At 42.1% G+C, this 14,032-nt stretch overlaps 2 protein-coding genes and 1 pseudogene across 2 annotated transcripts in view; all 3 read left to right on the top strand.

Annotated features, from left to right (window-relative positions):
* Window positions 1-2,501, top strand: part of LOC103515823 (probable ATP-dependent RNA helicase DDX23) — a 3,823-nt gene extending 1,322 nt beyond the window's left edge. Inside the window, exons 4-6 of the mRNA XM_026828081.1 lie at window positions 925-961; window positions 2,310-2,408; window positions 2,467-2,501. Coding sequence (XP_026683882.1) covers window positions 925-961; window positions 2,310-2,408; window positions 2,467-2,501 — 171 coding nt within the window. The remainder of the gene's footprint in view (window positions 1-924; window positions 962-2,309; window positions 2,409-2,466) is intronic.
* Window positions 1-10,562, top strand: part of LOC103515648 — a 30,579-nt pseudogene extending 20,017 nt beyond the window's left edge.
* Window positions 2,471-5,632, top strand: LOC103515631 (probable ATP-dependent RNA helicase DDX23). Its single transcript, XM_026828294.1, has 2 exons — window positions 2,471-4,695; window positions 4,833-5,632. Exons 1-2 carry the CDS (start codon window positions 2,520-2,522, stop codon window positions 5,048-5,050), a joined length of 2,394 nt encoding a protein of 797 aa, XP_026684095.1. The 5' UTR covers window positions 2,471-2,519; the 3' UTR covers window positions 5,051-5,632.
* Window positions 10,563-14,032: the final 3,470 nt, after the last annotated feature.

Genomic DNA, 14,032 nt, shown 5'->3' with positions numbered 1-14,032 from the left:
CTATATTAGAAAATGCAAGCTTTAACCTTCCCGATCCCGGCGCCCAACGCTTAAGGCGGCCCCTGCTTAAAGTCAGGACTCTGCCTACTACATAGCAAGCCGCCTTGCCGGCGAAAGAAGGATAGGACAGAAGCAAGAGAGAAGCTAAAGCCCTGCTACTTCCTCGGTCGCAAATGGCAAGGGAGATAGTTTGGAGAACTTCCGGTTCGAATCAATCGCAACCAACCATGTCGTTATACGGAACATTCGCGATCGCAGCGCCTTGCCTTGCCGACGACAAAGGATAGGACAGAAGGAAGAGAGAATCCCTGCTATCTCTGGAGATCGGCAATGTCAAGAGGGATAGTTTGAGAAGTTTTTTCCACCTGAACCCATACCTTATCCATATCACCACTACGCATAAAAGGGATCTTTCCATTATTATTTTGATTTTTGTGTCCTATTTTTCTTTGTTCTTTCTGAAAATGGTGTTTGATCCAAAATAAACATGTGTTGTCTCATCTAGAATCTGGTGGATTTTTTTTTTTTTTTTTTTTTTTTTTTTTTTTTTAGATCATGTCACCCATACCATGTGTTCATATTTGCTCGTTACCTGGTTAATAAGTGAAGACTAAGAATACCTTGAATTTCCTTTTGACATCCTTTCCTTCAGACTAGTCCGTTTAGGTCATAGGTTATCCCCTTTTCTTTTAAATTTAAAGTAACTGAAGGAACACAGACAAACAAGATTGAACCTTATTCCTGCGACCGGTTTTCAGCGATGAAGAAATTTTGTACTACATAATAAAGATGATCGCCTTATGCAGTGACGCCGCCCATTGTGTGTTGAACATGCGGCCTTAAGAGCCCAAGCTAAGGGCCGTCTAGCTTCAAAAAAAAGCCGAGGCACGAAGTATTCATCGTTTACTGGCATTACAATTACAGAAGACGAGGTTATCGCTGGCGTCACTGCCATACATAGGTGAGTAGTTTTTCTAATGAGACGGTTTGTAGCCTTGTTGTTATGGCCACTTCGCTCTTGGTAGAAACTCATTGATGTACGACGGCGCGGGGGATTGATCACGTAATGGTATGTAGTTTGCAATCGTATGTATTAATGTTGTTGTGGTAGTAACATGCTGCCATTGAATGCTCAAACGTACATCGCCTTATTTCGAAACAGAGAAGGGCGAGAACATTTGCAAAAGCGCCGGTATCGAGGGGAGGGGGGGGGAGGGGTTGTAAAAGAAATAGGAGGGTAGCAGAGGTATTGATTTTCCTATCAAGGACTTCAGCTTGCAGTATTCATAACAAAACAGAAAGAAGATTATTCCGGTGAACGGTGCGTGGTATATTGTCATAAATTTCTGTAATTAGTTGTGATAGTTCCGTGCCAGGTTGGGTAGAAGAGTATCGTGTTTAAGTGTGTAAATGAGTGAAGAGTGCTTAGTTCAGATTGTTAGCTAAGGACCAGAAATTCCATTCCGAGTAGTAGTGCTAGAAGTGAAAACTTACTCTTTATTAGGACCTTACAGGACCGTGTATGTAGATAGAATATTCACTTGTTTACCCGGTAGGTCTTGGGGCTGAATAGTCCCTTTATCGCAGCATAAGGGGAGAGGCTGGATAAATCTTAGGACCCATAGTTCCTATACTTATCGAAGCACCATAAACAGTGGATAGGGGAATTCCTGTACTTACCGAATCAGTCTACACAACGCAGTGTGTAAGGGCCTAGGGCTCCAAGATGCCGGCTATATCCTATACTTATCGAAGCACCATAAACAGTGGATAGGGGAATTCCTGTACTTACCGAATCAGTCTACACAACGCAGTGTGTAAGGGCCCAGGGGCTCCAAGATGCCGGCTATGGTATACTGCTTCGTATTCTTAAGGGGAAAGTTAAGGGGAGTAGGGGAAGAGGTAGAAAAAGGAAATCATGGATGCAAAATCTTAGAGAGTGGTTCCACGAATCTAATTCAACGCTGTTTGCTAAAGTGGATAGTAATGATTTAGCCAATTTGATCGCCAACTTCCAGTAATGGACATGGCACACTAAGAAGCAGCCAGCGGAGTGCACTGAGTGCACTCATCTAGCAGCCAGCGGAGTGCAATAGTCCTAAATTAAAATGGATGCGGCACATAAGGGATCAGGAAGAGACTGCCTTAACATAATAATAATAGCAGCCAGCGGAGGCATGGAATTTTACCCTCATTTATTTGAGACATTGACCACATAGTGATGGAGCTCTAAGGGTTAGGTGGTAGAGGACGCCTCTGACCTTAACCTCGCCTAGATATTACCTTCCCCCGTTTGCTTCTGTCCACAGGTAACATAGCAGTGGAAGAACACATACATCTGAAGCATGATGGCGCCAAGTTGAAGGGCACATTCTCTCGTTATGACTACCAGAGGGATTCTGCCCATGGTATCCCAATTTACCATTCATGACCCTAATATATTTGTACTGTCTGTTTCTGTTACAGGTGTATATCCTCATGAGAAAGTAAAGTACACATGATATAAATACAATCACAAGATGGCGGGTGATCGCAGGAGTCGCAGTAGAAGTCCTCCTCGGAAACGAAGATCAAGATCACGTGAGCGTGATTATGATAGAGTGAGAGAGCGTGATACGGACCGGTCCCGAGATGATAGAGGACGAGATAGAGACAGAGATAGACTAGAACGTGACAGATCTCGTGAGCGAGAGAGAGAGAAGAGACATCATAGACGTGATAGAAGCAAAGAGCGAGATGGAAAAGATAGAAGAGAAGGTTATAGGAGAGAGAGGAGGGAGGAGGAAGCCTCTGGATCCAAACACAAGTCTAGAGATAAAGAAGGTTATGAACCGACAGAACAGATGGTGATTAGTGATGAGGAGGAAGATAAAGGAGCAGCAGCCAAGAAGGAACCTCTCTCCTTGGAGGAATTACTCGCTAAGAAGAAAGCAGAAGAAGAAGCACGTAGTAAACCCAAGTTTTTAACCAAAGAAGAGAGAGCGGCAGAGGCGTTACGCAAACGCCAAGCAGAAGTAGAAGAAATGAGAAAGAAAATGGAGGAGGAGAGAAAGAAACGTCAAGAGTTTACTAAGGAGGCGAGCTTTGAATCCAAGAGAGAAAATTTTGACGCCAGGCTCCGACGAGATCGAGAGAAGAAGAAGGAAGATCCGGAGGAGAAGGAGTTGAACAAAGATAAAGAACGAGAAGGAGAAGCGATCAAGGAGAGATATTTGGGATTGGTGAAGAAGAAAAGACGTGTGAGGCGACTGAATGATAGGAAGTTTGTATTTGACTGGGATGCATCAGAAGATACGAGTGTGGATTATAATAGTATCTACAAGGAGAGACATCAGGTCCAGTTCTTTGGACGAGGGAATATAGCCGGTATTGATATTAAAGCACAGAAGAGAGACCAGTCCAAGTTCTATGGTGAAATGTTGGAGAAGAGGAGAACAGAGGCGGAGAAGGAACAGGAGAAGGTGAGATTGAAGAAAGTGAAGAAGAGAGAAGAGAAACAGAAGTGGGATGATCGACACTGGACAGAGAAGTCTCTGGATGAAATGACTGAGCGTGACTGGAGAATATTCCGAGAAGATTATAGCATTACTATCAAGGGAGGTAAAGTACCGGACCCTGTACGTAACTGGAAGGAAGCGTCTCTACCGACTGAAATATTGGAGATTATTGAGAAGATTGGTTATGCAGAACCTACACCTATCCAGAGACAAGCTATTCCTATCGGTCTACAGAACAGAGATATTATTGGTGTGGCAGAGACAGGTTCAGGTAAAACATTAGCTTTCCTTCTACCTCTACTCGTATGGATTCAGTCTCTACCCAAGATAGCACGAATGGAGGATGCAGACCAAGGTCCCTATGCAATCATCATGGCACCTACCCGAGAGTTGGCACAACAGATAGAAGAAGAAACGAACAAGTTCGGTACACCGCTAGGTATTCGTACTGTATTAGTAGTAGGAGGATTATCAAGAGAAGAACAAGGGTTCCGACTTCGTCTTGGTTGTGAAATAGTCATTGCTACACCAGGTCGTCTTATTGATGTGCTGGAGAATCGTTACCTGGTACTTAACCAGTGTACTTACATTGTATTGGATGAAGCGGACCGTATGATAGACATGGGATTCGAACCTGATGTACAGAAGATCCTGGAGTACATGCCTGTCACTAACTTGAAACCTGATACAGAGGATGCCGAGGATGAAAACAAACTCCTTGCCAATTATAACTCCAAGAAGAAATACAGACAGACGGTCATGTTCACAGCCACTATGCCTCCTGCTGTTGAGAGACTGGCTCGGAGTTATCTGAGGAGACCTGCTACCGTCTATATTGGAAGCGTTGGTAAACCAACAGAGAGAATAGAACAGATTGTGTACATTCTATCTGAACAAGACAAGAGGAAGAAACTCATGGAAGTTCTCAACCGAGGTGTTAAGAAACCTGTGATTATATTCGTGAACCAGAAGAAGGGTGCTGATGTGTTGGCCAAGGGATTAGAGAAGCTTGGTTACAATGCTTGTACACTACACGGTGGTAAGGGACAGGAGCAGCGAGAACTCGCCCTGAATAGTTTGAAAGGAGGAAGCAAGGATATCCTGGTAGCTACTGATGTGGCAGGTCGTGGTATTGATATCAAAGATGTCTCTATGGTCATCAACTATGATATGGCTAAGAGTATAGAGGACTATACACATCGTATAGGCAGAACAGGACGTGCAGGCAAGGAAGGATTAGCAGTGTCCTTCTGTACGAAGGATGATTCACATCTGTTCTATGATCTGAAGCAGATGATGATATCCAGTCCTGTGTCTGTATAGAGGACTATACACATCGTATAGGCAGAACAGGACGTGCAGGCAAGGAAGGATTAGCAGTGTCCTTCTGTACGAAGGATGATTCTCATCTGTTCTATGATCTGAAGCAGATGATGATATCCAGTCCTGTGTCCACATGTCCTCCTGAGCTACTCAATCATCCTGATGCTCAACATAAGCCAGGCACGGTCATGGTACCTAAGAAACGAAGAGAGGAGAAAATATTCGCTTAATCCTAATGCAATCATCCTGATGTTTAACATAAGCCAGGCACGGTCATGGTACCTAAGAAACGAAGAGAGGAGAAAATATTCGCTTAATCCTAATTCAATCCTAATTACCTACAATATGTTTGTTGTAATATTATTATGTATAGTATGTTTATTTATTTCATGTTTCAACACATTGGGTTGTTAACATACATCAGACATCAGTAGGTATATACAGTAGAAAAAAAAGCAAAAGAATGAGACAAAAGAATGAGACAAAATAGTTAGCCAGCATTACTAAGTTCCTCCTTCACTATTTTTTCCCATTTATCAATAATCTTTTTATAGTGATAATACCGTCACTGGTAGCTACTTGATAAAAGACATTAAATTAGGTCATTTGTACTTATGAAGCACAGAGCCGAAAAAAAACTTCGATCTGCCGGGAATCGAACCCGGGACTTCCGGCGTACAAGCCTTGTGTGGTACACGCTCGCAAGTGAGTTTGCTAGTAGAAAATAATTACCTACATCATATTTTAAGAAGTAGCGATGTTGATTTATAATTATTTGGCAGCGTCTTATTACAAGTTAGACCAAACAGACCAATGAAGTCATGAAATTTAAATTTTCTTTTCCCTATTGATACTGATTTGCTGATCAGATTCTTTCCTACAGTTTTCTTTAAGTTTCATAAGAATCAGAAGTGATAATTGGTAATTTTATTCTTTTATATTGTGTACCATACCACTGTACTATTTTTTTTTTTTTCAAGGTGGTCTAAGATCTACTCTGTTGTGTAAAATAAAACCTAGTTTGTGTAAATAGTCTTTCTTGTTTCTTTTATCCTGTTTTACTTTTATTATTATTTTAGGGATAATACTATCACCGCTACTACCTATCCCCTATCCCAAGTACACCTTTTTTAAGAGTTTTGATAGGCGGAACTGTAACGGCTAAGGTCTTATCGTCTCGAAATCGAAAAGAGAAGGAAGACAGGATAGGAGAAAGCCGGCCGTTCCGCGAACGAACATCACCCGTCCAGGATGAAATTCGTCCCCGGCGGGAATCGAACCCGCGGCCTAGCCCTTCCAATTTCGAAGTGAAAGATTATTTATTTCGAACTCTAGGACAAACCGTTCTTGAGATATTTTGTATACCACCTTTTCCCATTTAAACCTGTAGTACATACATACGTACATACGTACATACATACGTACATACGTACATACATACGTACAGACCATGGGCTAAAAACCACTTTTTGGGATCAGGGTCAAAACACGGATATTTCCAACCATTTCCCGATTTTGAAAATTTGGACCGATTGCAATACTTTCATTACTAGTATAGCTCCGCTATACTGTAGTAATAGAAAGTAAAAAAAAAAAAGAAAAAAATATTTTTGGAGTTGAAATAATTCGAGATTCTACTGCAGGCTTGTCATAGGCGGTTCTTGCCTAAATTTTTGGGGGGGCTTGATTTTGAAGGTACACCTTCAAAATTTTGATTTAGCTTTATGTAAAAAATCTGGTGTGAACATCACACGACTTTCCTTATCCTATTGAATGATGCTTATTTACCCTAACTTTTACCATATCTCTAACCGTTTAGTCGGTATAGCTGAAAACCGCCAAAAAACGGTCGAAATCCGTCCGAAAGCGGTCAAAATACCGCCAAGCACAGCACCTATCTTAACTAAACTTTTCTGTTGCATCCATGTCACATTTGTGAACTACATACCAAATTTCAAGTCTCTAGTTCATACCGTTCCCGAGATATTGTTAAACTAGACCGAAAACCGCCAAAAAGCGGTAAAATGCCGCCAACCAATGCTCCGATCTTAACTAAAAGTTTCGTGTCTCATCCTTGTCACATTTGACAGCTACATACCAAATTTCAAGTCGCTAGCTCTTATACCGTTCTCGAGATATTTTGTTTACAGACAGACAGATACACACACGGACCCATGGCTGAAACTTTGGATTTAGGCTCTAGGGACCTCAAAACGTGTTTTGGCATCAAAAACTGACCATCGAAATTTTGACCCGATTACATTACTTTCCTTCCTATAGGATAAGGAAAATTACCATTCCTGACCCTAATATATTTGTACTGTCTGTTTCTGTTACAGGTGTATATCCTCATGAGAAAGTAAAGTTCACATGATATAAATACAATCACAAGATGGCGGGTGATCGCAGGAGTCGCAGTAGAAGTCCTGCTCGGAAACGAAGATCAAGATCACGTGATCGTGATTATGATAGAGTGAGAGAGCGTGATACGGACCGGTCCCGAGATGATAGAGGACGAGATAGAGACAGAGATAGACTAGAACGTGACAGATCTCGTGAGCGAGAGAGAGAGAAGAGACATCATAGACGTGATAGAAGCAAAGAGCGAGATGGAAAAGATAGAAGAGAAGGTTATAGGAGAGAGAGGAGGGAGGAGGAAGCCTCTGGATCCAAACACAAGTCTAGAGATAAAGAAGGTTATGAACCAACAGAACAGATGGTGATTAGTGATGAGGAGGAAGATAAATAGAAGAGAAGGTTATAGGAGAGAGAGGAGGGAGGAGGAAGCCTCTGGATCCAAACACAAGTCTAGAGATAAAGAAGGTTATGAACCGACAGAACAGATGGTGATTAGTGATGAGGAGGAAGATAAAGGATTTAGGGCAGACCTGACAGTTACACCTGAACAGGTCTACCTCTGTGAGACAACTGAGGCAGTGAGGCTGGCCCCTTACTAATCTCACGCAGGTAGTCCTGACAGGTACGCCTGAACAGGTCTATCTAACAGTGAGTGGCCAGCTTTAGACTGCGGAGGTAAAGGGATTTTTCAGTCTCAGCATAGATAAATTGAGGTACCTATGAAATATCTAAATAATAATGTAAATAAAAAGCCCCCCATAAAGCGCTTTAAAAGAAAAAAAAGCCCTCAGTGCGAAGCACAAAGCTCCCGATTCTCTGCTTGCTCTCTCCCGAGGTCTCACAAGTCTTCCTCTCTTCTCTCCAGGTACTCTGAACAAGATCCGGAGGAGAAGGAGTTGAACAAAGATAAAGAACGAGAAGGAGAAGCGATCAAGGAGAGATATTTGGGATTGGTGAAGAAGAAAAGACGTGTGAGGCGACTGAATGATAGGAAGTTTGTATTTGACTGGGATGCATCAGAAGATACGAGTGTGGATTATAATAGTATCTACAAGGAGAGACATCAGGTCCAGTTCTTTGGACGAGGGAATATAGCCGGTATTGATATTAAAGCACAGAAGAGAGACCAGTCCAAGTTCTATGGTGAAATGTTGGAGAAGAGGAGAACAGAGGCGGAGAAGGAACAGGAGAAGGTGAGATTGAAGAAAGTGAAGAAGAGAGAAGAGAAACAGAAGTGGGATGATCGACACTGGACAGAGAAGTCTCTGGATGAAATGACTGAGCGTGACTGGAGAATATTCCGAGAAGATTATAGCATTACTATCAAGGGAGGTAAAGTACCGGACCCTGTACGTAACTGGAAGGAAGCGTCTCTACCGACTGAAATATTGGAGATTATTGAGAAGATTGGTTATGCAGAACCTACACCTATCCAGAGACAAGCTATTCCTATCGGTCTACAGAACAGAGATATTATTGGTGTGGCAGAGACAGGTTCAGGTAAAACATTAGCTTTCCTTCTACCTCTACTCGTATGGATTCAGTCTCTACCCAAGATAGCACGAATGGAGGATGCAGACCAAGGTCCCTATGCAATCATCATGGCACCTACCCGAGAGTTGGCACAACAGATAGAAGAAGAAACGAACAAGTTCGGTACACCGCTAGGTATTCGTACTGTATTAGTAGTAGGAGGATTATCAAGAGAAGAACAAGGGTTCCGACTTCGTCTTGGTTGTGAAATAGTCATTGCTACACCAGGTCGTCTTATTGATGTGCTGGAGAATCGTTACCTGGTACTTAACCAGTGTACTTACATTGTATTGGATGAAGCGGACCGTATGATAGACATGGGATTCGAACCTGATGTACAGAAGATCCTGGAGTACATGCCTGTCACTAACTTGAAACCTGATACAGAGGATGCCGAGGATGAAAACAAACTCCTTGCCAATTATAACTCCAAGAAGAAATACAGACAGACGGTCATGTTCACAGCCACTATGCCTCCTGCTGTTGAGAGACTGGCTCGGAGTTATCTGAGGAGACCTGCTACCGTCTATATTGGAAGCGTTGGTAAACCAACAGAGAGAATAGAACAGATTGTGTACATTCTATCTGAACAAGACAAGAGGAAGAAACTCATGGAAGTTCTCAACCGAGGTGTTAAGAAACCTGTGATTATATTCGTGAACCAGAAGAAGGGTGCTGATGTGTTGGCCAAGGGATTAGAGAAGCTTGGTTACAATGCTTGTACACTACACGGTGGTAAGGGACAGGAGCAGCGAGAACTCGCCCTGAATAGTTTGAAAGGAGGAAGCAAGGATATCCTGGTAGCTACTGATGTGGCAGGTCGTGGTATTGATATCAAAGATGTCTCTATGGTCATCAACTATGATATGGCTAAGAGTATAGAGGACTATACACATCGTATAGGCAGAACAGGACGTGCAGGCAAGGAAGGATTAGCAGTGTCCTTCTGTACGAAGGATGATTCACATCTGTTCTATGATCTGAAGCAGATGATGATATCTAGCCCTGTGTCTACATGTCCTCCTGAGCTACTCAATCATCCTGATGCTCAACATAAACCAGGCACGGTCATGGTACCCAAGAAACGAAGAGAGGAGAAAATATTCGCTTAATCCTCCTAATGCAATCGTAATTACCTACAATATGTTTGTTGTAATAATATTATGTAATCATAGTTAGCCAGCATTACTAAGTTCCTCCTTCACTATTTTTTCCCATTTATCAATAATCTTTTTATAGTGATAATGCCGTCACTGATCGCTACTTGATAGAAGACATTAAATTAGGTCATTTGTACTTATGAAGCACAGAGCCGAAAAAAAACTTCGATCTGCCGGGAATCGAACCCGAGAATTCCGGCGTACAAGCCTTGTGTGGTACCCGCTCGCAAGTGAGTTTGCTGGTAGAAAATAATTACATCATATTTTAAGAAGTAGCGATTTATAATTATTTGGCAGCGTCTTATTCCAAGTTAGAACAAACAGACCAATGAAGTCATGAAATTTAAATTTTCTTTTCCCTATTGATACTGATTTGCTGATCAGATTCTTTCCTACAGTTTTCTTTAAGTTTCATAAGAATCAGAAGTGATAATTGGTAATTCTTTGATATTGTGTACCATACCACTGTACTAGATTTTTTTTTTAAGTCATGAAATTTAAATTTTCTTTTCCCTATTGATACTGATTTGCTGATCAGATTCTTTCCTACAGTTTTCTTCAAGTTTCATAAGAATCAGAAGTGATAATTGGTAATTCTTTCATATTGTGTACCATACCACTGTACCAGATTTTTTTTTTTAAGGTGGTCTAAGGTCTACTCTGTTGTGTAAAATAAAACCTAGTTTGTGTAAATAGTCTTTCTTGTTTCTTTTATCCTGTGTTTTAGTTTTATTATTATTTTAGGGAAAATACTATCACCACTACTACCTATCCCCTATCCCAAGTCCACCTTTTTTAAGAGTTTTGATAGGCGGAACTGTAACGGCTTCATTACATTGAAATGGGGGGTCTTTTCTGGTGAAATTCCTGTGTGCGGAGTCCAGTATGTAGGACTATTGCACCCACTGTAACGGCTAAGGTCTTATCGTCCCTAAGAGAGAACGAAGACAGGATAGGAGAAAGCCAGCCGTTCCGCGAACGAACATCATCCGTTCAGGATGAAATTCGTCCCCGGCGGGAATCGAACCCGCGTCCTAGCCCTTACAATTTCGAAGTAAAAGATTATTTATTACGAAACAGAGGAGGACGCCGACATTTTCAAAAGCGCCGGTATCGAGGGGGGGGGGGGGGGTTGTAAAAGAAAAAGGAGGGTAGCAGAGGTATTGATTTTCCTATCAAGGACTTCAGCTTGCAGTATTCATAACAAAACAGAAAGAAGATTATTCCGGTGAACGGTGCGTGGTATATTGTCATAAATTTCTGTAATTAGTTGTGATAGTTCCGTGCCAGGTTGGGTAGAAGAGTATCGTGTTTAAGTGTAAATGAGTGAAGAGTGCTTAGTTCAGATTGTTAGCCAAGGACCAGAAATTCCATTCCGAGTAGTAGTGCTAGAAGTGAAAACTTACTCTTTGTTAGGACCGTGTAGGTAGATAGAATATTCTCTTGTTTACCCGGTAGGTCTTGAGGCTGAAAGCTGAAAAGTCCTTTACCGCAGCTTAAGGGGAGAGGCTGGATAAATCTTAGGACCCAAAGTTCCTATACTTATCGAAGCACCATAAACAGTGGATAGGGGAATTCCTGTACTTACCGAATCAGTCTACACAACGCAGTGTGTAAGGGCCCAGGGGCTCCAAGATGCCGGCTATGTCCTACTACCTCGCGTTGCTATCCCTGGTCGCCGGCCTTCCCCTCATAGCCGGCGAATATGTCATCAATCCGGACATTGTCATCAAGAATGTCGACCGGAACATCGACATCTCCAGCCAGATAGTCAAGATCCAGTACAAGTACACCGTCACCAACACCGGGGAGAACATTATCAAATCCTTGGCCATCGCCACGGACGGGGAGTTCAAGAGACACATGGCTTACATTTCTGCCCAGTCCGGGGAAATGCTGAAGACCCCGCTCAGCATCTCCGAGATTAAAACCATCAAGAAATCCCCCACGCCGGGGAACAAAATCCTGTGGAAAGTCGAACTGAAAGAATACCTGGTGAAGAATAAGTTGGTGAATATTGATATCGAGATATTCCTCACTAAATATTTGAACCCCTTCCCGTCGTTCTGCGCATGCGCTTCCTGGATCACATCTTTGATAATATGGTGATAGACGAGGCATATGTCAAGATCATTCTCCCTGAGAATGTGTACAATATTAGAGTGCACGTCCCTTACAGTGTAGAAGTCGAACTGAAAGAATACCTGGTGAAGAATAAGTTGGTGAATATTGATATCGAGATATTCCTCACTAAATATTTGAACCCATTTCCTACCAGTATTTCGCAGAAGGACAAACAGTTTGTTGTGTACACGGGAAATGCCTATGTGTATTCCCCCTACCTCATACATGTACAGAAGACGTTCATACATTTGGGTATGTATAACAACACAACTATCTAGGGTCGTTCTGCGCATGCGCTTCCTGGATCACATCTTTGATAATATGGTGATAGACGAGGCATATGTCAAGATCATTCTCCCTGAGAATGTCTACAATATTAGAGTGCACGTCCCTTACAGTGTAGTGCGGCATAGTAACACCTATCACAAGACATATCTGGATACAGTAGGGCGGCCGGTGCTCATGCTATCCAAGAAGAACCTCATTGAGAATCACATCCAGGACTTTGAGCTCGAGTATAGCTTCATTCAGACGTTCATGTTGAAAGAGCCGCTCCTCACTATCTAGGGTATCATAGGCTATAAGCCTTATTTAAGCCGGCCACTCACCATCAGTGCCCTAAATCACCAAAGTATGGAAAAGTATTTGATCAACAATTCAATATTTCGATATGATTCGTCCAAATTCAAAATTCTGCTTTTCCATTGGCTATTACATTGCACTTGTAAGATACTTTTCCATACTTTGGTGATTTAGGGCAGACCTGACAGTTACACCTGAACAGGTCTACCTCTGTGAGACAACTGAGGCAGTGAGGCTGGCCCCTTACTAATCTCACTCAGGTAGTCCTGACAGGTACGCCTGAACAGGTCTATCTAACAGTGAGTGGGAGTGGCCAGCTTTAGACTGCGGAGGTAAAGGGATTTTTCAGTCTCAGCATAGATAAATTGAGGTACATATAACATATCTAAATAATAATGTAAATAAAAAGCCCCCATAAAGCGCTTTAAAAGAAAAACAAAGCCCTCAGTGCGAAGCACAAAGCTCCCGATTCTCTGCTTCCTCTCTCCCGAGGTCTCACAAGTCTTCCTCTCTTCTCTCCAGGTACTCTGAATATTGAAAGCTTCACCAGTGTTATGCCAACTACTCAGGTGGAGCAAACCATTACGTACGGACCATACGAGAACGTACCTCCCTACACCAAAGCCAACATTACCATTCACTATGAGAATAACTCACCGTTCCTAGTGGTCACTAGGCTGGTGCGACAGATAGAGGTGTCTCATTGGGGTAAGTTTGGTGGTTCAGTAGGTACTGCTACTGAACTACAGTAGAACCTCGATTATTTCAACTAATTGGGACCGAGGGTTAGTTGAAATACCTAACCGAAGTTCTGTGTAAAAATTGAAATAATCGAAGTTCCGTATAAAAAAATAAAAAGAGAGCAAAATTTAGATACAAAGTAGGAAATAATTACCCTGTTATTTTGAAATTGAACAAAACTACCAAACTAAGAAACAAACAAAAAAACACGTCTTTAGCATCGTTTTCTTCGTCATGAAAGTCTCCTTGTTTGAACACTTTCAATGATAGATATCTTCCTTTGATGAGACAGGATATCCTTAGAAAGATAGAAAAAAAGAAAAAAAATATTTTTGGAGTTGAAATAATTCGAGATTCTACTGTATACTGTATCTATGTCAGGGTGTCAGGGATCGCCAAGCCGTCGATGTTTTCCGGTAGCTCGCAGCTAGCAAGACAGTTGCACAAGTTGAGAGCAACTCTCATGGGAACCAAAAATTTACGTCGTTACGTAGCGTCGTACATTTTTGGTTCCAAAACTTTGGTTCAATTTTGTACGGTAGCGCGTAAGCTGTCGCGCGTCCGATTCTCGCCCAGGGCAGATATCACAATTTTAGCCTGAACAGATGAGGTTTGTTCTCGGAACGGCTGCCTTTCTCCTATCCTGTCTTCCTTCTCTTTCGAGACGATAAGACCTTGGCAGTTACAGTTCCCTCTATCAAACTTTTTTTTTTA

The sequence above is a fragment of the Diaphorina citri genome, unplaced genomic scaffold (genome assembly GCF_000475195.1).
Source record: "Diaphorina citri unplaced genomic scaffold, Diaci psyllid genome assembly version 1.1 scaffold50, whole genome shotgun sequence".
NCBI lineage: Eukaryota > Metazoa > Arthropoda > Insecta > Hemiptera > Psyllidae > Diaphorina > Diaphorina citri.
The sequence above is the reverse complement of the archived record's forward strand: the minus strand, read 5'-3'. Positions and strand labels throughout refer to the sequence as shown.

Excerpts from the sequence above, each read along its gene's own strand:
- LOC103515631 (XM_026828294.1), top strand. The coding sequence starts at position 2,520 with ATGGCGGGTGATCGCAGGAGTCGCAGTAGAAGTCCTCCTCGGAAACGA. Across the intron at positions 4,696-4,832 it reads GAGTATAGAGGACTATACAC|ATCGTATAGGCAGAACAGGA; the intron begins ATCGTATAGGCA and ends AGGACTATACAC.